This window comes from Oryza sativa, chromosome 8, assembly GCF_034140825.1.
Source record: "Oryza sativa Japonica Group chromosome 8, ASM3414082v1".
In the NCBI taxonomy this organism is placed as follows: domain Eukaryota; kingdom Viridiplantae; phylum Streptophyta; class Magnoliopsida; order Poales; family Poaceae; genus Oryza; species Oryza sativa.
In genome coordinates, this window is record NC_089042.1 from 1,606,120 (window position 1) to 1,627,506 (window position 21,387).

Consider the following 21,387-nt stretch of genomic DNA (forward strand, 5'->3'; position numbering starts at 1 on the left):
TACATACGTGTGCGTGTTTAGTGGGACTGCACATTTCCCGTGCACTGAGACCTAGTGGTCTCCAATCTCATTCCTAGTGTGTGTTAAGGACGCGCACGCGTGTGTGCGCGTGTGTTGTGGTGTGAGTGTAGTGTGTGTGTGCGTCCTGAGTTGTACCATTCTCAAAAAAAACTCAATCTAGACGGATATGTGACTCTTTCTTCTTGTTCAATGAATCTGGATAATTAACTCTTTATCCAGATCTATTATAATAGAAGATGTCATATCCTTGTTTACATTAAGTGTATTTTCTCAAAAAAAAAAGACTGAGTGCATTTTCTGAGACGAATAGAGTAGTACTGTAACTCTAATCTAAGATGCATCACTTATCTCACTTTATCTGTGGTGTTACCCATCCTACACCTCCAATTGCTGTGAGAGTGACAAGATTGACAAGGCAAGATTGAGAGAAGATTTCTCTTGTTCGGCAGCTTTAGAGAAGATCTCTCTAGTTCTCCACACACACACGTTTTCCAAACTATTAAATGGTACGTTTTGCAAAAAGTTTCTATAGGAAAATTTCTTTATAAAATTATATTAATTCTTTTTTTTCAAATTTAAATAATTAATACTCAACTAATCAGTATGGTTCATCTCGTTTCACGTATCTTCTTAATCTTCTTTTTTTCTCTAAACACAAACGCGGCCAAATTACTAGAGAAAAATTACAATTTGTTTCATTGGAAAAAGAAAGTGTGCGACGATAGAAACCAGACCTAACCAGGCATGGTACACGCATGTGGCAAGAATGGTAGTACTTACTTTTAGATCAATTGGTAAAATAAAATATGATACCCGATACTTTTAGGGTAAATTGGAACCATGCCATTATAATTTTACAAAGTTTGAGATATGCCATCGGTATCTCAATGACATGTAGGACCCACATGAGTCAATGACATGTGGGTCAGGATGATATATCTTAAATTTTGCAAAATTATAATGGTATGGTTCTAATTTTCCCATACTTTTATGATACATAATAACTCCACAATACTTAATAATTGATACTATCTTCATTCTAATTGAAAAAGAGTTTATTTTTTTTATAAGGATCTGAAAAAAAACTTGTCCATATTTATATATAAGTGAATTTTTGAGATGGAGGTATCACACCCATAATATTCATAGGTACTATAAAATTTGGTACCAAAAGGTTCAAGTATCATGATATTGATCTCCATGACACCAAGATACCAAGATACTTGTACTATGACATTTGGTACCTAATGGTTCAATTATCATTATACCTAATATCACCATGATATCTTAAGATATCATGATATATATTTGATACATTTATGATATTTAGGTATCATCCATATCTATATCTATATACTACTCGTACCTGTTTAATGGTACCATCATACATGATACCTTCATGATACCCAAAGAAATCATGGTATTTAGGTATCATCCGATATTTTTATATTTATTGAAGTTATCATAATACCTGAAACTTTCATAATATCTGATGATACTACCTCTATATTTTAATAGATAACGCCATTAATTTTTAGGCAGACGTTGGACCCTTCATCTTATTCAAAAATTTTAGGGCTAATTGGATCCATACCATTAAAAATATGTTGGTTTTGAAATATGACACTAGTATTCACGTATCGGGAACCATGCCATTATAATTTTACACGTATTCAAGATATGCCACTACCCTTTGGATGCATTTACAAAAATCTGGACCAAACTACCCTTTTCCCCTTATTCCTTCTCCCTTCTTCCCCTTTCTTCTTCCGCCTCTCCTCCATGGCGTGACCTGACTGGCGATGGTGGCCACCACAGTCACACCTCCTCCTTTCTCTAGCACTCTTTCGTTCGTGTCTCCCTCCACCTTAGCCCGCCGCCGGCCTCCTCATGCGCGTCATCTCCCTCCACCTCGACCCGCCGCCGGTCTCCTCTTGTGCATCAGCGCGTCCTAGATCCAGTCGCCTCTCCTCGCCGTGTGAGGAGCTCTGGGCAATGGCGATGACCAAAGAATTAAAGAGCGGCCACTTCTCTCTGGCAAGCTCCTGCACCTCCCTCCCTCCCTCCCTCACCGCACCCGCAGCTTCTCCGGTTCAGCAGCTGCCTCCACCACCTCGACGCCCGATGCAGCGAGGACGGCCTTCGTGAAGAGCCTCGGCAGATGGCGGACCTGCGGTGTTCTGTCCGGCGCTCCGAGCTCCCGCGACGGATGTCGCAGGCGAAGAGAGGTAGAAGATGAGTGAAGAGAGAGAGATAGAAGATGAGGGGATTTTTCGTCCAATACATGCAAAATACGTATCTTAGTGGCACCATTGAGATTACGAACAAGCAGCAGTGGCATTGTTACAAATACACAAATAGTAATGGTATATTTTAAAACCGGCAATTTTTTAGTGGCACGTATCTAATTAACCCAAAATTTTTAATATGTGAGTGTGTACGTTCTATGAATCTGTCACAAGTCATGACGCCGCGAGCCGCGTCCAGCTACAAACCACTCAACCCAAACGCATCCAAAACCCCTCGCTGAGCTGCCATGCATGCACTCCCCCTCCTCCCACTATAAATTATCACCACCTCATTCCCGCCATGTCTCACCACCACCACCACCAACACTGCAACACAACACACCACCATGAAGACGGCATCAATGGCGGCGTCGCTGCTCATCCCGCTCTGCCTCTGCATCCTCCTCCTGCGCGGCGCCTCCGCCGTGAGCGACCAGCAAGAAGCCGGCCGTCGCGATAGCTGCGACCGCATCGACCGCCGCATCCGCGCGCTGGAGCCGACGCGCCGCGTCGACTCCGAGGCCGGCCACACCGAGCTCTACGACGACCGCGACGGCCAGCTCCCCTGCGCCGGCGTCGCCGCCGCGCGCATCACCATCCAGCGCAACGGCCTCCTCCTCCCTTCCTATTCCAACTCCCCCCGCCTCGCCTACATCGTCCACGGCCGTGGCATCGTCGGCGTCGTCATCCCCGGCTGCCCCGAGACGTACCAGGAGACCTCGTCGTCGTCGTCGCAGGAGCAGGAGGACGACGAGCGCCGCCGCCGTGGCCGCCGTGGTGATGAGGAGAGACGGCGATCGAGCGAGGGAGAGGAGGAGGAGGAAGAGGAGACCAGCCGCCGCAGCTTCGAGCAGTCCATCCGCGACGAGCACCAGAGGATCACCACCGTCCGCCAGGGCGACGTCGTGGCCATCCCCGCCGGCGCGCCGTTCTGGGTCCACAACGACGGCGACTCCCCGCTCGTCGCCATCTCCGTTCACGACGTCAGCAACAACGCCAACCAGCTCGACCAAACCTCCAGGGTACGTACGTGCGTAATCAATCTCGAGATTAATTAATTGATGGACTCCATCGGTCGAACACCTAACGTGCAATGTTTCTTCTGCAGCGTTTCCGGCTAGCCGGCGGGCAGGCGAGGAGCGAGGGGAGGCAGAGGTACGGTGAGGGCGAGTCGTCGGAGTCGGAGACGGAACGCGGCGGCGAGGAGTCGTACAACATCCTGAGCGGCTTCGACACCGAGCTGCTCGCCGAGTCGATGCGCGTCAGCCCGGACATCGCGCGCAAGCTGCAGGGCCGCAGCGACAAGCGCGGCAACATCGTGCGCGTCCGCCGCGGCGGCCTCCGCATGCTCCGCCCGGCGACGGAGCGGGTGACCGACGAGGAGATGATGAGGGGCGCCAACGCCGCCGCCGCCGCCGGGAACGGGATCGACGAGGCCGTCTGCTTGATGAAGCTCCGCGAGAACGTCGCCGACCCGATGAAGGCCGACCTCTACACCCCCAATGGCGGCCGCATCACCGTCCTCAACAGCCAGAAGCTCCCCGTCCTCAAGCTCATCAAGATGAGCGTCAACCGCGGCGTCATGCGCCGGGTGAGACGACGAACGATCACTGTTTTAAACAGTTGGTGGACGTCCACCCGTTTTTTTCATGGCATCTAAATCCTTAAAAAAAATTTTCAAAAAAATTAACATGATAAGTTAAAATATAATATATCACTTCAGAAATATGTAAATTGAAATTTAACTTATACAAGTTGTAACAAAAATAACAACTTGTAAAAGTCGAATTTGAACCTGCATATTTGTAAAATGATATATTACTAACTTGTAATTTTTTAAAATTTTTTTTTATAATTATTTAGGTGGTATATAAGAAACTAGTAGACGTTCACCTGAGAGTTTAGAATCCAACTTCTATGATTAATTAACAGACACGAATTAATCGATGGTGTTTGATTTGATTTGCAGAACGCGATCCTGGCGCCGCACTGGAACATCAACGCGCACGCGGCGGTGTACGCGACGAGCGGGAGCGCGAGGCTGCAGGTGGTGAGCAGCGAGGGGCGGCGGGTGTTCGACGGCGAGCTCCGGCGCGGGCAGATGGTGGTGGTGCCGCAGAGCTTCGCGGTGGCGGGGCGCGCCGGCGACGAGGGGTTCGCGTGGGTGTCGTTCCAGACGAGCGACGGCGCCATGAACGCGCCGGTGGTTGGCAAGTCGTCGGCGCTGCGCGGGATGCCGGCGGACGTGCTGGACAACGCGTTCGGCGTGTCGAGGGAGGAGGCGCGCATGGTCAAGTTCGGGAGGGGGCAGGAGCTCGCCATCTTCTCCCCCAAGTCCGGCGCCGCCGCCCGCCGCCGCCGCTCTCCCGGCCACAGGGACGACGGCGTGCTCGCCGCCCCGGCCTGAGGCGTACGTAGATACCAGCGTGAGCGCACGTGCGCATGTACATGTAGTACTAATAATGTGCACGTTTTCCGTTAAGGGTGCCACGCACTGCATGCACCGTATGTTGGCCCGTACATGTACGGTGTACCCGATCTAGAATAAATGAAGTCGCTGCTGCTACCAAAGTGCAGTGTGTTAATTAAGAGCTCGTTTCGCTTTATCAATTAAAATTTGGCTTAAACTGTGAATTAACTGTGGAACAATCCGAAATTTTGTCGGTCGATCAGCGCATGAATCTATCCATGGCTGTGTTCTTAAGAGCAAGTTCCTAACACTCATCTCTCTCATTTTCCACGCGCACGTTTTTTAAATTGTTAAACGGTGTATTTTTTTTAAAAAAAAGTTTTCTATGCGAAAGTTGTTTAGAAAAATCATATTGATCTATTTTTGAAAAAAAAGTTAATATTTAATTAATCATGCGCTAATAAACTACTCCGTTTTCCGCGCCCATTATGCAGGTTCCCATCCTCCCCTAGCGAACACAGCCATAATATTAGTTTTACATGAGCTCGAGGGAGGAGTCGTCAACCATCGTGTGTAGTTGCTGGAAGTAGGGACGTAGGCGGGTGACCGTGAACTTGTTTATAGGTCAAACAAGTAGTAAACCTGCGGGTTCATGTGTCGTGGTCTAACTTACTGTATTTATGGATGTAATTGAGTCAACCCATGAATCTACTTATATGTCAAAAATACTAGTAGGCAATACACAAATCAATCTGTGGCTTACTCACTAATTTTATCTATAAATGGATTCTCCGGGTCGGCCCACTTATACATCCCTAGCTGGAAGGTGAGCGAGGAGGAAGAGAGGAGAGGGGGGAGGGGGTAAGGAAGAAGGCAAGATGAGGTGGAAATCACATGCTAACTCAACAAGTTAACCACGATCAAACTGCCACATCAGTAGAAGCCATTTTCAAAACCATGAAAGGAGTTGATTTGCACCGGTTTTCAAAGATGAAAAAGGTATACTCTTTTTAGTTTTGCGGTTGAAGGAGACAATTCAACTGGGGAGCAAGATAGGGGAGGAAAGACAGACTTATTCCCAATGCGTACAGAATACTGGCCCAAGTCCACTAAACTGCCCAAGATTGCAGGCTCACAGCACAGCACCAGGATTGCTAACTCAACAAGTCAACACGATCAAACTCCCACATCAGCAGAAAACCATGAAATGAGTTGATTTGTACCGGTTTTCAAAGATGAAGTAGGTGCTACACTCATTTTGCACTTTTGCGGTTCAAGGAGGCGATTCGCGAGCAAGAGAGGAGGGAGGAACAACAGACTTATTTACAATGCGTACAGCCCAAGATTGCAGGCTCACAGCACAGCACAGCACCAGGATTCCTCCATTTCCACCGGCGCCGGCGGCCGCCGAAACCGCCCGCTGCACTCCGGCGGCCGCCCACCGTTTCCCCCCACCAAAAAAGGTACCACCGCCTCGCTCCTTAACCCCCCTACCCCCGACCATGTCGCCGCGTTCTCCTCCCTCCAATCCGCCATGGCGGCGCCCAAGCCACTGTCCCCGCGCCTCGCCGTCCCGCTCGCCATTGCTCTCCTCCTCGCCCTCGGCCTCGTCGCCGACTTCCTCTGGTCATCATCTTCCTCCTCTGGCACCTCCGGCCGCGGCCAGCTCGCCTCCGCTTCCAGGACGGTAAGCGCTTGATTCCGCCCAATGCGGCCTGCCCCGCCGCCGTGATGCAGCTTACTCTACCAGCCTATGCAGGCAACGGCGAAGAAGAGCGGTAGGGCGCGCGGGAAGAAGCCGGCGGCGGAGGGCTACCTCAATGCGACGTACGCCGACATACCGGCGCCGCGGTGGGACTGGGAGGAGATGCCGGCGGCGCCCGTGCCCCGCCTCGACGGCTACTCCGTCCAGATCGGCGACCTGCTCTACGTCTTCGCAGGGTACGAGAACCTCGACCATGTGAGAATCCCCCCCTCTTACAATTCCACACTCTCTTTGCAAAAATGCATTCTCTCATTTACTAATTTTCTGCTTTCTGTTCACCTCAATTTCAGGTGCATTCTCATGTTGATGTGTACAATTTCACTTCCAACACATGGACGGGGAGGTTTGATATGCCCAAGGAGATGGCAAATTCACATCTAGGAATAGCAACAGATGGGAGGTACATTTACGCGCTGACCGGGCAATTCGGTCCCCAGTGCCGATCACCTATAAACCGCAACTTCGTTGTAGACACAGTGACAAAAGAGTGGCATGAACTGCCCCCTTTGCCAGTTCCTAGGTATGCTCTATGGAGTCTGTCATCACTTACCATTGGTGCTTATGTTATGTGTTGTTGTGTATCATCTTTAATTCTTAGGCTGCTATCACTTAAGCAATTGATGCACTTATGTTGATTTTAGTATTGAATTATCGATCAACCTTAGCCTAGTAATGATTACTGAGCAAATATCAGGCCAATAGAATTTGTTGATCTGAAAAAGGCTGCTATTTCTGCTATGATTTTAAGATGTTCTAAAGCTATGTAATGATCTTATTGCTATACCATATAAACAATCAGGTAGACAAAACAAACTTATGTTGTAACACCCCTTAGGTATGCACCCGCTACTCAACTTTGGCGTGGACGGCTCCATGTGATGGGTGGTGGAAAAGAAGATCGCCATGAACCTGGATTAGAGCACTGGAGCTTAGCTGTCAAGGATGGCAAAGCATTGGAGAATGAGTGGCGAACTGAGATAGCCATACCCCGTGGTGGACCTCATAGGTTTGTACGAGTGTACTTGTTGTCAGTTGTGCCGTTTATGCAGTTTGCTAATTGATGTGCAGATTTTATTAGTGAGAACACATGCAACTGATTAGAATATTGACAGTACTTCATTTTTGTCTTAACTTTTTACAGGGCATGCATTGTTGCTAATGATAAACTCTTTGTCATTGGCGGTCAAGAGGGAGACTTCATGGCAAAACCAGGCTCGCCGATATTTAAATGTGTACGGAGGCATGAGGTATGTATGCTTATGTAACTCCTTGATGTTACAAATTGAAGATTACTTACCTGCACCTGATGTTTATTCCCTTATTATCAAAATACAAGATATAACGCTACAGTTTGCATTGGCCACTTAGTGATATTAACACTTGATGTTTTTAACTATTCTAAACAAAAATAACAGTAGTTACACCCAGTGAGTACTTATCATTGTTAAAAAAAAAAGTGACATGAACTTCCATATAAGAATTCTAGTTAGTAGTCTCTGTTTACATTTTGATTTTTATGTTCTAGCCGTTTATGGCTATAGCTTGATTCTGCCATAAACACAATTTGCACTTTTGCAGGTTGTGTACGGTGATGTGTATATGCTAGATGATGGAAATAAATGGAAGCAACTATCTCCACTGCCAAAGCCAAATTCCCACATAGAGTGTGCATGGGTTATAGTTAATAACTCTGTAATAATTGTTGGTGGAACTACGGAAAAGCATCCTATTACCAAAAAGATGATTCTTGTCGGTGAAGTTTTCCGGTTCGATTTGGATACACTGGTATGTCAGTTATATGCACCTTTCATGGTTATATTCTCCCAAGCATAGTCAAATGATTTGACAGATAAACATCTGGAATGCTCCTTTTTCAGACATGGTCAGTCATTGGCCGCATGCCTTTCCGAATCAAGACGGCCCTAGCTGGTTACTGGGATGGTTGGCTCTATTTCACTTCTGGGCAGCGAGATAGGGGGCCTGATAATCCTGCTCCAAAGAAAGTTGTTGGTTGCACGTGGAGAACAAAACTACACCTTTGATGTGGAAAGTTTTAGCTGTTGTTACTGTAGATTATAGGTCAGTATCTGTTTCCCTTTTCTAACTGCTAGGCTCTCCAGAAGCTATTTTTGTCCTGTATTTTGTATGATAGATTGACTTCTGATTCATAGTGTCCTTGTTGTCTATATTGTTGTGCATCCACATTTCCTAGATGAATTTCTTGCCATGTTCTTCTAAATGGCCAGAATATAATATATTAACACAATCATTTTGCCACTTCTTGCTGCCTTATGTAAGATAGTCACCTTGTTGGTCGTACCATGGACTGTATCTGCAGAGTTCGAACTGAAGTTTCTGTTGCGTGTTCTGAATGTTGACGTTCCTCCTGATTTTGATGCTGTCTACTTGTGTTCTGAATGATAACTTGTGTCCTGATTTTAATGCTGTTTACCTGCTTGTCTTCATTCTCACGTTTGGAATCGGAATACCAGAATCTAGGCATATCTCCAAACAACCCAAATGAACTTCTGTAACAGTATTTTATAGATCCAATCCATTTCCAACCTTTTTTGAGGGTAGCAGCAGTCAAGGAATCAATATAGATCTACTGTATCGAAATTGGATTGTCGTCCTCTGCTTTGTCATTCTGTTAAGCTATATAAGTATATGGTTTACTTATGCAGCAACCATTTTTGTCATGTTGCATGGCTGTTTGCACCTTTGACAATTTGGTATGTTAACTGGCTTCAATTCAAGGGGCTAATTGACTGTGAAACGTGAACCATTCTGCGCTAATATTCTTTTCTTCCTACGTTGCTTGTGACGAATATTCTGCTAGATTGAGTTGCGGCTGATTTAGCTACTATGTTTCTTTCAAGTTTCATTGCACGTAGCAGCTTTAGCAGATAAGCTTTAATATATTTTATGACTATGCTTCAATCTATTTTTTGCCTACCTTTTCTTCTTCTACCATATATAATTTTCATGTACAAAAGGGCTCCACGTCGAGTTACAATTATTTTATTTATTTAACTAATCATGATAGCATTGGTGCAATTATTTGCATATTTATTAGAGATAGAAATAGACTTCATCAATTTAATTCCAAGATATACCAACTATTTCCTCCCCCATTTTCTTCTCATTTGCCTTGATGTCAAGAAAGAATCATTTCTCCTGCAAGAATTATTGAACCCCATTATAATATAGTTCATGATACATTTTCTCCTCTTCTGGTGCAGATCATGACCAGCTGTTGGGTGATTACTGATGACACTCTCTGCTGGATGATTGTGACTCAGTCATTTCTTCTTCTTCCTTTGTGTAGCTTAAACTTTGCCGGCATTGACAGGGGACCTGTCACAATTAACAATGGCTAATCATCACCGCATGGAACTGACTTGGTCTTATCGTCTTATTTAGTAGGATTTAATTAGGCCCAACTTCTCCGTGGACGCCCGGTCTGGCGGTGGCGGATGGGCGGCCGGCGATGAGCTCGCCGTCGTTGTCGCCGCTGAGGCGAGCTGCTCGCCCGGTCACCGACTACCACCTCAAATCCATGCATGCCGATATATATTTTCTGAAAGCTCACATCATCGTATGATACTAAGTAGGGTCAAAAATTAAATTTGGTTCGAGTTAAAAAATGTAGCTGTTCTTGTTACTGAAAATTAGATATCATAGAACTGTTGTGTTGTATATGAAAACTTTTTAGTAATCATGGCTTCTAAGCTACATCATAATCATGTAGCCTCATTATTTTTACTAATGAATTCCTGGTCTCCTGGACTATTTTCTTTTGCCTGGGTGTGTTGCTCCTTTTTTGCCACAAAGTCACAGGAGAAAAAACAGCCAATCATGGGATTTGTGTTGATGGTGATGTGCTAATTCGATTCCATTTGTGTATGGACATATGGTGATCGGCATGGGGCCAATGATTCAGTGGCTCTAACACATGTCAAGAAAAAAGGTGATGACTAGGATCAATCAAAACACATACACACACAAAATGGTTTCAGAAGTAGTCGCGAGTTGCAGTAGTTGCTAGCTACATCTAGTGGTTAACCAACTTTTATCTAGAGGTTACGTCTAATTGCAACAGCTGCTAGTTACTAGTAGCTACATCTAACTAATCTAAGGTTAACTACATGTAACTAATCTAAAGGTGTTTACCCTTTTTTGGTCTAGAGTTTTCTTACTGTCCCCAATTCCCATGATCACCTTTTTAGCACAAAAATCATGTCAACAGGGGTTAAATTATGAGCTGAGGTTGTTTATGGCCTAACATATATCCAGCATATGACAAAATGCAACCACACGTTTTCCTTTCTTTTTATAATAGAACAAATTTCTCAGCCTCTGGATTTCATTTATAATTAATTGTCCACACAAATACAGTCGCATATTTAAAGGCCCTGTTTAGTTTCCAAAAACTTTTTTCCAAAAACATCACATCGAATCTTTGGTTACACTCATAGAGTATTAAATATAGATAAATTCAAAAACTAATTGCACAGTTAGAGGAGAAATCGCGAGATGAATCTTTTGAGGCTAATTAGTCCATGATTAGCTATAAGTGCTACAGTAACCCACATGTGCTAATGACAGATTAATTAGTCTCAAAAGATTCATCTCGCGGTTTTCAAGCGAGTTATGAAATTAGTTTTTTCATTTGTGTCTAAAAACCCTTTCCAACATTCGGTCAAACGTCCTATGTGACACCTAAAAATTTACTTTTCACGAACTAAACAAAATGATCAACTACTGGATATACATCTATAGAAATACGAACATACACTTTTCCCCTAATTTGAAAACGATATTGATCCAAATTTTATAAAATTTAGAATTCGACTTTGCTTTCACTTTGCCAGTCATGCGGATCTTTCTGGCATCCCTCACACGTAATTACTCCACGAGCCTTCCACTCGAATCTGCCACGTCACCGACGAACGGATGGGATCACGCCACGTGTCCCCTACCCCTCCCCGGACGGCGCGGGCAACACGCGATCCTGGCCGTGGAGTGGAGAGATCCCTTTGCTCGCTGAGCACTCTACCCCGGGTCCACTGACATGTGGGTCCCACCACTCGTGTGGGCCCGGGAAGTCGCTAGAATAAATAGGCCCCACACCTCTCGTCTCCGCCTACTCACCCGCCCGGTATTTACCATTCTGCCCCTCCGGCGAGCCCCACCCTTTCCCGCCCTCATGGCGCCCAGCAACCGCCTCGCCGGAGCTGCGGCGGCGGCGGCGGCGGCGCCTCCTCCTCCTCCTCCTCCTCCGCCGCCTCCTCTACCTCCGAGAGGATCTCCCGCGCCGTCGGAGAACCATACAGCGATCTCGGCGCCTCTGCTGCAGCCCGCGGGGGCGGGCGCGGGCGACGCGGCGCCGCTGGCGAAGTGGCTGCGGCGGCTCGAGGCGTTCCTCTCGGCGGCGGGGCTCGCGGCGTCGAGCCCGCTCGGGAAGGCCGGGGCGGCGTCCGCGCTCGCCGTGCTGGGCGTCGCGCTGCCGGCGCTGGCGGTGGCGCTCTCCCCGTGCCGCGGGCGCGGGAGGGGTTGCGACGAGTTCGAGGTGGAGGTGTTCGAGGTGTGCGTGCTTCTGTCGCAGGCGGCGGCCGCGGCCGTCGCGCTCGCGTGCGTGTCGAGGAAGATGGCCATGTACGGCCTCCGCAAGTTCCTCTTCGTCGACCCGGAGCTCGGCATGCGGATCCGCTTCCAGAAGGAGTACGTCGCTAAGATCAAGGTGATGTCTCGCCGCCTTCAAATCGATGTAATTTTGGATTACACTGAAATTCACCTAGTCATTGACTTCAATTGATAGGGATTAGCGAGTTTTTTTAGATAATGATAGTGATTAGTGAGGAGTAGTTGCTAAATTGTTTTATATTTAGTTAAGACATTTTCTCGATGAATTACTACTCCACTACTAGATTATGGCATGAAAGTAGGTGTCATTTTACTGCAACTTGTGCATTTGAAGGAGAAATTTGTGGACTCAGGTGGAATGTGATGTTCAGATTGTTTAGCATTGAGGAAACCTGGAGGATTTTGAGGCTGTGGTTGTAAGCTTGTGCTTGCATCTAGGTTGTAATTTAGTACGAGATCTTTTGTATGGAGTTACATTTTTTATTATGGTAGCACCTTGGATTCATGGGATTGTCTTCAGTGAAGGGTGAACTGCGGTGATTGATTCTCTCAGTTATATATGCATTTGCATGTTGCTACTTCTACTTATGCCCCCATGTGAGTTGATGTCATGTGCATGGGAGGTCACTTTTTTTGTCTGTGCCGACAAACCTGTTTGTGTTTTTTTACATGAAGACGCGTCATTAGGGGCTGAACAAAGAATCGTGCTCTGGAAGACTCACATTTCTTCAGATATGTCTTTAGCAGTTCTAATGGGAGGAATCAATTGAAGCATAAAGCCATACTTGATTTGTTATCAATAGACAATGTTTGGTTAGGAAATGGGCACACTCTGATTTCTGTACTTTTTTCTTTTTGGAACAGAAGACAAATTAAAAATAAAAATGAGCTGTGTCCTGCTAGGTCTATGGTCTGGCTGAAACTGCTATCACCCTTTGCGTGATGCTTCATGCTTTATTTTTCTAGTGGATGTTTTAATTGCAAAATTTAATGTTTAGGATGGTAATAACCATGCATTTGTTATTTGATATGCCAGAGTTTTGTTTGCCATATTGACATGTGTTTTCAATCTCTATGGCAGGATTTCTTCAGCACAATTTTGTGGTGGATATTGCCATGCTTTGTTGTGAAGGTCACACGAGAAATGTTCCGTTTCTCCCATATCTTCCAAGAGTCGACTTGGAGATCATGTGCTGTACTGTTTGCTTCCATCATGTCATGGATGTATCTGACCACAATTATATTAACCTCCTGCATGCTTTTCAACTTGGTTTGCAACCTACAAGTTATTCATTTCGATGACTATGGAAAACTTCTAGAACAAGATTCAGATCCTTTGGTCTATTTAAAAGAGCACCTGCAGCTTCGTCATAATCTCTCCAAAATCAGTCACAGGTTCCGCATGTTCCTTTTGCTGCTCTTCTTTTCTGTTACAGCAAGCCAGTTTGCCATTCTGTTCAAGACAACAGCATATACTGGACCAATCAATTTCACTAATGGTGGTGATATAGCTGTGAGTACAATATTAAAAATCACATAATGTTCCCTTCTGGTTATGTTTAAAAACAAAACAGATCATAAATAGATTTCTCTTATGATGCAGGTCTCTTCCGTTGTTCAAGTTGTCGGTCTTGTCCTTTGTTTGCATGCAGCTGCTAAAATTTCTCACAGAGCTCAAAACATTGCTTCACTGGCTAGTCGATGGCATGCCTTAGTAACATGCTCTAGTGATTCTACTTATGTAAGCACACCAAACAGTTCTGGGAACCTTGTGCCTTTTCCAGCACATATGTTCTTGAGAGACTTTTCAGAAAGTGATTTGGAGTCTCTGGAGAGTGGCTCAGTACAAGGCAATTCTCATGGCACAGCTCAATTGGCTTCATACATGTCTTCATACCACAAGAGGGAATCACTTGGTTAGTAAATCTAAAGCTTCCATTTGAAGTTTGCATTGCTTAATCTTTTTTCATTGTGATAACTTGGAATTAATGCATACCTTACTTTACAAGACATTCTTTTCTTTTATATTGTTAAGTGTTAAAGCTAACATTTCATATACAGATTTTTTTTTTGGGTGTCCTGTTTGATTCTTATGTTTTTTTTATTCTTCTGTGTTTCACTGCAGTGCTGTATCTTCTGGGCAACCCAGGTGGCATCACGATATTTGGCTGGATCGTTGATCGGACATTCCTAAATACAATTCTGATGCTCGAATTAACACTTGTGCTCTTCGTGCTTAGCAAGACCGTTGTGGTTCCGGCCAAAACATTAGTTCTTGATTACATCAGGTTTCCATGATGGGGGCTATCACATCTCAAACATCTGAATTTGGTCCGGATCGCTAGATATGGTGAATTGAGGATACACATCAGGCTCCTATTGCCACCATGCCAGAATCCGATCTGGTGGACAGAAAATCTGATCTTCTGAGGATTAAAATCATCTGCTGGATCTGAGAACTACAAGGTTGGTCTCTCTTGAGGATTTCCTGATGAACACCCTGTTTTGCCGCTAATCCACGTCATGCCAATTTTCCATGAGAAACAGAGAGAACATCATGTAATTTTGAACAGTTGATCACTGAAACTCCACTCTAGGCTGTGCGCTGTGCATAGAGCCAGCTTCATCCATGTAAATTGCTGTAGGCTTCTCCTGTCTTTTTTGTTGTGCATATTAAGATTTAAAATTTAGGGGTATAGACCACATGATCGATACTACAACTGAATCTAAAGTTTTCGTTTATGGTTGAGTGGATTGTTCAGATGCAAATTTTATGCACATCTGCATTTCTGATAGAATCGTCTCTCGGTAATTATTGGCTCGTTGCAACCGTAACATACATGCACTTGGTTGATTGATCAGAAAGGGTATTTTGTCATACGGTTCAAAGTCTTCAATATCATCAACGAACAATTACCTCAGCTTAACAACAGTCCAATGCATAACCTGAATTCTTATTAGCAAAAACTTCTTCATCATGAATATATATCTGGAAAAAAAGATGTGTAGAAAAAAAATGTTGTGAAATAGGAGTATGTAGAAAGTGGGAAAAGGCCTCGCTGCCCAAGGTTTTGGCTACAAACATGCACCTCGAACAGAAACAGAGGAACAGCAGCTGCTGGCTATACACAGCATGAACACAGAGAGAGCTAACAACAACCTGAGCTACCAATCTAATCAGGATGGCCCCGGCGATGCTTTGGATGGGCCAAAAAGAATCAATTTTGACTACATATTTCTATCTGGTGAAACCTAAACGAACTCCTACTGAGAGATTTGGACAGGTGGAAAAAATTCAGTACATCCCTTTGAAAACGGTGCTGGTCCGGCAGATGCTTGCTCCATGCTCCTCGTATTCTTCCTTTGTGTGGCAACTCTGAAAGAGAACATACAAACACTTTAGATTCCATCTTATCACTTTATTCACGTGTGCAGTGCATATGGTTTGCATTGACCTGAAGCATATTATTGACTTATTAACAAAGTTATATGGCAGAATATGTCATATTATTAAATTTGCAGAATGAGGTGTCAAGACTCAAAGAGTGTAAAGTGGAAGGCACCTCATAAAATTCAGGGTTAGAAGCAGCTACTGAACCCCCGAACCAAGCTGCATAACTCTGTATAGGATGGGCGACCACATTGACTTCAACAGGCTGGAACCAAAACATTAGACGAACGAAACACTCAATTAATTGTCAACAAAGACTCCTGAGACAACAGGTTGAGACAAAACACAAATGGAATAGTTCAAGTATTGCCGTATGAACTCAAAACCAATCATCGTTGTACTTACTTTCACCTCCACATGGTGACGGGCATTAGTTGCGGCAACACGCTCATCTACTATCTTCTTTATGTCATTCTGAAGTCTCTTGTGGAAGTCCTTAAACATTGTAGATCCACCAGACAATACTATATTCTGCAAATAGTCAAATATCACATAATCAATATATGTCACATTCTTAGATGTGTCCCAGAGTTCAAACAAAGCACCTTATACAGATCTCTCCTTGTGTCAATTGGCGCAGATTGAACACAGCTATCAATTAGTTCAGGTAGAGGAGTGGAGAAGTCGGCAGAGTAAATCTCGGGATGGAAGAAGATCTGCATTTGCGCTAGTAGAAGGTTAGTAAATTACATCAAATTCATGTTTTTCTCCTTTTAATGTCATTTCAAGGTGAAGAGTCCAAATGTCAATAAAATGACTTCTGGAGGAAGCATTTATCAGATCAACACAAAATTTACATTTGACCCATAGTTCTTATTAGTCCTTTTTGTGTTGAAGCCCCTGGACTTTCACTAATACTGAATGCCCTAGAGAACAGAATTACTCTTCCAACTAATCATACATGTTCAATCATAACATGGGCTTTCAGTTCATTCCAACAATGCACATGATTTCATGGAGTAGCACATTAGACAAACAAACAGGACACAATCAATTATAACATCAAAAGCTGTAAAAATGTTATCACGTCAGTAGGGTAGCACGCCTGTTCAAAGCATGATTGGTATCATGTCAATTGTAGCAACACTACTAAAAGAACATGGAAACTAGATGATAGAAATGGGAACAAACCTCTGGTCCAAGAAAACGCTCATATCCAATATCAATTGTGTATGGGACTCCAGTCTTGGGCTTAATAGCAGACCAGTGTTTGATATACTTATCAGGCTTTTTGTCATGCTTCTTGAACTCCTGAAATTGTAACGGAAACACATAATAACCTATCTGTTCAAGATAAGTCTAAACTACAGTTCAATCTTGCTGGTAGAACCAGAATAATAATATCATATGTAGTATATATTAGCCAGCAGATAAATCCATGACAAAAGTAACATCACAAAAAATTTAATCTCTGCCATCCGAATCATGCTGCAACTTGCCCATGGGCTATTCTCCAGGCATTAACTAATCCGTGATAATCATAACAAAACAAATTACAATTCACAACAAAGTTGGCATTTTTTTTGTTTCTTCAAACATAATTGTTTCGCATTTAAAATTCAAAGGATGATACAGCACGCCATTATCTCCTGCGTATTCTGAAAAAAAAATACAGCACACCATTCCTTTCATGGAATTTGTTGTGTTGACTCGATAGTCGATATACAGATACTTCAACAGAAACATCACTTTCAACTATTTCATCAAAGAATGTATTTATGTACACCGTTGGAAAATTACAACAAGGTACCCTAAAAAACATAAGGTATTATTGAGTAAGTAGCTCCGAAACCAAGCAGCATAATACCTTGACAATGTCTGAAGAAGTGTAGCAATACATTTCTTTCACCCTACGAGCTATATCCAAAGAATCCTCAGGTGCAATAAGTTCACCTCTTTCCTGCACAACAAAAGATGCCATTAATCACTAAAAACATTATGTGACAGGCCACAACTAATTATAGAGGCAATAAAGATCTGGGAGCAGCATAACTCAAATTACAGATGAAAACTGAGTAGAACATTGAGAATAGTATCAATTGTTCTAATTTAGTACTGTAAAAACTACTCGATGCTCCTTTCAATGTATTTGCACTATATGAATGCTAGATACACACACACATCCTGTTTATGAACAACATGACTTATGAGGAGAAGATGAAATACCTGTAAAAGCTGCAAAACAAACTGTGTAACGTCACTTCCTGAAAATGGAAAAGACTTGATGCTACTCCCAATTACGTAGCCGTTTACAACCGGCACCACATGTGGAGCTCCATCCCCAATATCAACTACTACACCTGTCATATCAGACTGACAAAATATACTGGTCAAACTTAACAATAATAAGTAGCATGGTGTACCAGAAATTTTAAGGGCATGTAATTAAAAGGGAGCATGAATAGACCCAACAGATATGAATTATGGGTGTTCAAACTTTTGCAAGGTTGGTACTGGCTTGCTAGGAACTACAGATCTTTATCCTCAACCAAACTGGCAACTAAAAGACTAAATTTACACAGTCATATTGTATTAATGTTGATTTCTCATAGTGCTTCAATCAGTATTATCTGTCTTTCATATTGCTTAAATATATACTTCTCTTCGCATATAACACAATATGCAGAACATGTTTATTTGCATACCAGTATACAAGGGAATAGCAAAACAAAACTGCATACAAGAATAGGAATTCTAGGAACAACACAGGCAACAAATATCTATGGATAATATGGCAGGAACAGACTGGATTTTTTTTTTTGAAATGTGGCTATTTAAATATCTTAAAGAAAGGGAGCAAAAACAGAGTTTGTCATAGCAGGGCTACATGTCATTAAAACAAGTTTACAATAATTTTGTAATACAGAAAATTCTTTTCAGTCAAGGAGATGCAGTCCATGTGGAAACAAATGTCTCACTGGAGCAAATAAAAAGCATGAAAAGCAGATGTTTACAGAACCTACCACAGAAACCGAGTCCTCATCAGAAATACTTTTCAGAAAGGCATATCCAGCAGAAAGACTGAGGACAGATTGAACAGAAATATATAGTCCAGGAACATTGAAAGTCTCAAACATAATTTCCCCTGCACATTCACGACTTTCAGGTGTACTGACAGGACTATCGGTAAGAAGGAAGTAGTGCTCTTCAGGATTGCACCGTAGATAGTTGAAAATGCACTGTTGCCAAAATCTTTCCATTGTATCCCAGTCATCAACCTGCAAAAGGGTAAAAGGGACATACTATAGTCGTATAACATAGAAATATAAACAATTGTTGTTATTACAAACAGAAAACACATAAACATACCTGACCATGATTAATTGGGTGTTTTCTAGTGTACAGCCCACTAGATTTAAATAGTGATAGAGCCTCATCACCAATAAAAAAATCCAGGTCAGCCATGACACCTGCATTGTACTGTGCTATCCAATTTGCACTACTGCACATCTCTGACTGGTCCAGAAAAGACTCATTCACAGCTACTACAGTAGGGATGGTGAAACATGGCTCAGAGTTACCAGAGAATCCAAGTTTGCTATACCTAAACATAAGATCATGCAAGATGGTGTAAGAAAACAATCAAACATAACCTTACTGGGGTGACAATGTGCGGCCTTCAAGCAATTGCAGATAAATCAAGACACAGCTTCAGGGGAAACATCTTTATCCTACAAACTATTTATATATGTTTTACTCTATTTCAGTATCTTCAGGTATTGCCCGATTCTGGTATCTACCATTTTTAGCTTTTCAGGAATCAGGATGCTTCAAGTAAGACATATTTTCAGACACTAAATCAAACCCGTCAGTCATGAGAGCTGCATCATGTCCTGGCTAATTAGGGAGTTAACCTTAAATGTTCCATCCCCACACCCCAAACATGAACCCAATCCTATTCCATTTGCAACTAATGCAACTAAACAAAAAAGGCACTCCAATCCAACACAGCATCACTCGGAAATCCAATGATCCGAAGTTCTGAACTATATGAAGTGGAGTTCCTACTGATTGACTAGAACCTCAAGGACGCGAAATGGGAAACCTCTGAACGACTGAATAATCCAAGCCACAGATACACGCAACGGTACAGGCAATCCATCGCCATAACACACAAGGGACATACGCTCGCCTCGCCGAATCCACAGCACAGCCAATCCCATCGCGGAAAAACCCTAGCTAGGCGCACGCCGCGCACGGATCACGCAGCGAAGCTAACAACCGGAGGAGAGCACAACGCGAGAGGGGGCAAACAAACAAACAAACGAACCAACCAACAACCGCCTTACCCTGTGCCGTTGTCGATGACGACGGCGGGGCGCGTGGCGGCATCCATCTCGCTCGAGCTCCAGTTCCCCCTCGGCTCACGCCTCCTCCTCCGCCACCGCCGCCGCCGCGGGAGCAGGAGACGCCGCCCTGTGAACCATCCCGGGGGGTGGGGGTGGGCGGCGCGCGGCGGGCGATCGAGCGGTCAGGGCCGGCCCGGGGCGATCCGCGACGGCGAGGTGGGGAGGGGGGGAGGAGAGGGGAGAGCTCGTCGGCGGCGAGGGATGGGAGGCGGAGGCGTTGATTCGGTTGACGAGGGAAGCGGGAAGGGGGGAGAGAAGAGGGGTGGGTGGCGTGGGCGTGGGGATGTGTTGGGGTTGGGGTTGGGTGGTGGCGCACCACTGCGGCGTGGGGATTTGTCGTGTTGGGTGCGTGCGTGCGTGCGTGGGATCGGGGTCGGTCAATACAATCCGGTGCGGTCGTACGCTTCCGTTCCAGCCGTGTGGACCAGGCACACTTTTAAGGTTACACACAAAGGGGGCACTTTTGGGGCGCTTTTCTTTTTATAAGGTTTACACAGAGGATGCATATAGACACAAAACCACATTCACACCGTGTACCCACGCACGTGTACGTCCTGTATAGGATAGAGATTAGAGGTCTCTACGGATTAGTTTGGTAACTCGGGAGAAGAGGAATGAGAGTTTACACGAGGATTGGCATGGAGTATAAAGACTAGATCTTAAGGGTGTGTTTGCTTGTTTGCACGTATCTGAGTCAAGCACAACCGATGAAAAAAAAGCCCCATGGCTAAGCTAAGCAAGAAGGACCGAATCGAACTTCATTACTTGTCCTGGATCGACGTGTGTAGGCGCGCAACCCATGTGTGGGGTTACTATTGGGGCACTTTATTTTTCTAAGATTACACAAATGATGCATATATAGGGTAGATAGTAGAGGCTTCTACCGCTTAGTTTGGCAGGAGTATAAAAGAGGAACAGGTAACGATATTAATATGAAAAAAATAATTATAATATCTTGTTTGGTAGAGTTAGTGGGAATTGACATGGAGTACAAAACTAGAGACTAGATCTTAAGGGCATAATCGGTTGCTTGTATCAACCTGGCTTGTATCTTCCAGGTGCAACTGGCTCCTTGTTTGGTTACCTACACATGTCCCAGATCTAGGCCTAGCTGATGAAAGAATCCCTCGCATCCTGCTTGAGCAGGAATGACCGAATCAAGATTGGATACTTGTTCTGGCTCGATGCGTGCAGTTGCGCAACTCACGTTACACTCGTGTGGGCAAGGGGTTGCGATGGGTCACCGGTCACCACCCTGTCTTCCTCCTCATTTCTCCCCCAAACCAAAAACTAGGGTTTGTTGGTGCCCTCCTTCCACCTTTGTTAACTCCGATGAGCTGGATCTGAGGTCACGAGCACCGCCACGTGGCAAATCTGGCACCCAAGAGCTCAAGCTCGACCAAATCAGGTAGGAAGGAGGACAAGAGGAGGGAGGGCTCGATCAGATTCCGGATCTG

General features: G+C 44.4%; 4 protein-coding genes across 4 annotated transcripts; 3 read left to right on the top strand and 1 right to left on the bottom strand.

Moving 5' to 3' along the window:
• Positions 1–2,586: 2,586 nt before the first annotated feature.
• On the top strand, positions 2,587–4,898 carry LOC4344574 (cocosin 1). The gene is made up of 3 exons (XM_015793288.3): positions 2,587–3,331; positions 3,418–3,900; positions 4,279–4,898. Exons 1-3 carry the CDS (start codon positions 2,657–2,659, stop codon positions 4,714–4,716), a joined length of 1,596 nt encoding a protein of 531 aa, XP_015648774.1. The 5' UTR covers positions 2,587–2,656; the 3' UTR covers positions 4,717–4,898.
• A 1,331-nt stretch (positions 4,899–6,229) lies between these two features.
• LOC4344575 (kelch repeat-containing protein At3g27220) lies at positions 6,230–10,284 on the top strand. The gene is made up of 8 exons (XM_015793403.3): positions 6,230–6,406; positions 6,479–6,679; positions 6,775–7,004; positions 7,320–7,490; positions 7,626–7,731; positions 8,063–8,269; positions 8,362–8,563; positions 9,727–10,284. The coding sequence occupies exons 1-7, from the start codon at positions 6,254–6,256 to the stop codon at positions 8,524–8,526; spliced, it is 1,233 nt and encodes a 410-aa protein (XP_015648889.1). The 5' UTR covers positions 6,230–6,253; the 3' UTR covers positions 8,527–8,563; positions 9,727–10,284.
• A 1,348-nt stretch (positions 10,285–11,632) lies between these two features.
• Positions 11,633–14,879, top strand: LOC4344576 (uncharacterized). The gene is made up of 4 exons (XM_015795055.3): positions 11,633–12,227; positions 13,212–13,643; positions 13,734–14,046; positions 14,256–14,879. Exons 1-4 carry the CDS (start codon positions 11,694–11,696, stop codon positions 14,426–14,428), a joined length of 1,452 nt encoding a protein of 483 aa, XP_015650541.1. The 5' UTR covers positions 11,633–11,693; the 3' UTR covers positions 14,429–14,879.
• A 189-nt stretch (positions 14,880–15,068) lies between these two features.
• Positions 15,069–20,158, bottom strand: LOC4344577 (actin-related protein 3). The gene is made up of 10 exons (XM_015795056.3): positions 19,871–20,158; positions 18,891–19,125; positions 18,545–18,799; positions 17,748–17,894; positions 17,389–17,481; positions 16,713–16,832; positions 16,127–16,237; positions 15,927–16,052; positions 15,694–15,786; positions 15,069–15,506 (listed from the first exon to the last, which is right to left on the bottom strand). The coding sequence occupies exons 1-10, from the start codon at positions 19,915–19,917 to the stop codon at positions 15,426–15,428; spliced, it is 1,308 nt and encodes a 435-aa protein (XP_015650542.1). The 5' UTR covers positions 19,918–20,158; the 3' UTR covers positions 15,069–15,425.
• Positions 20,159–21,387: the final 1,229 nt, after the last annotated feature.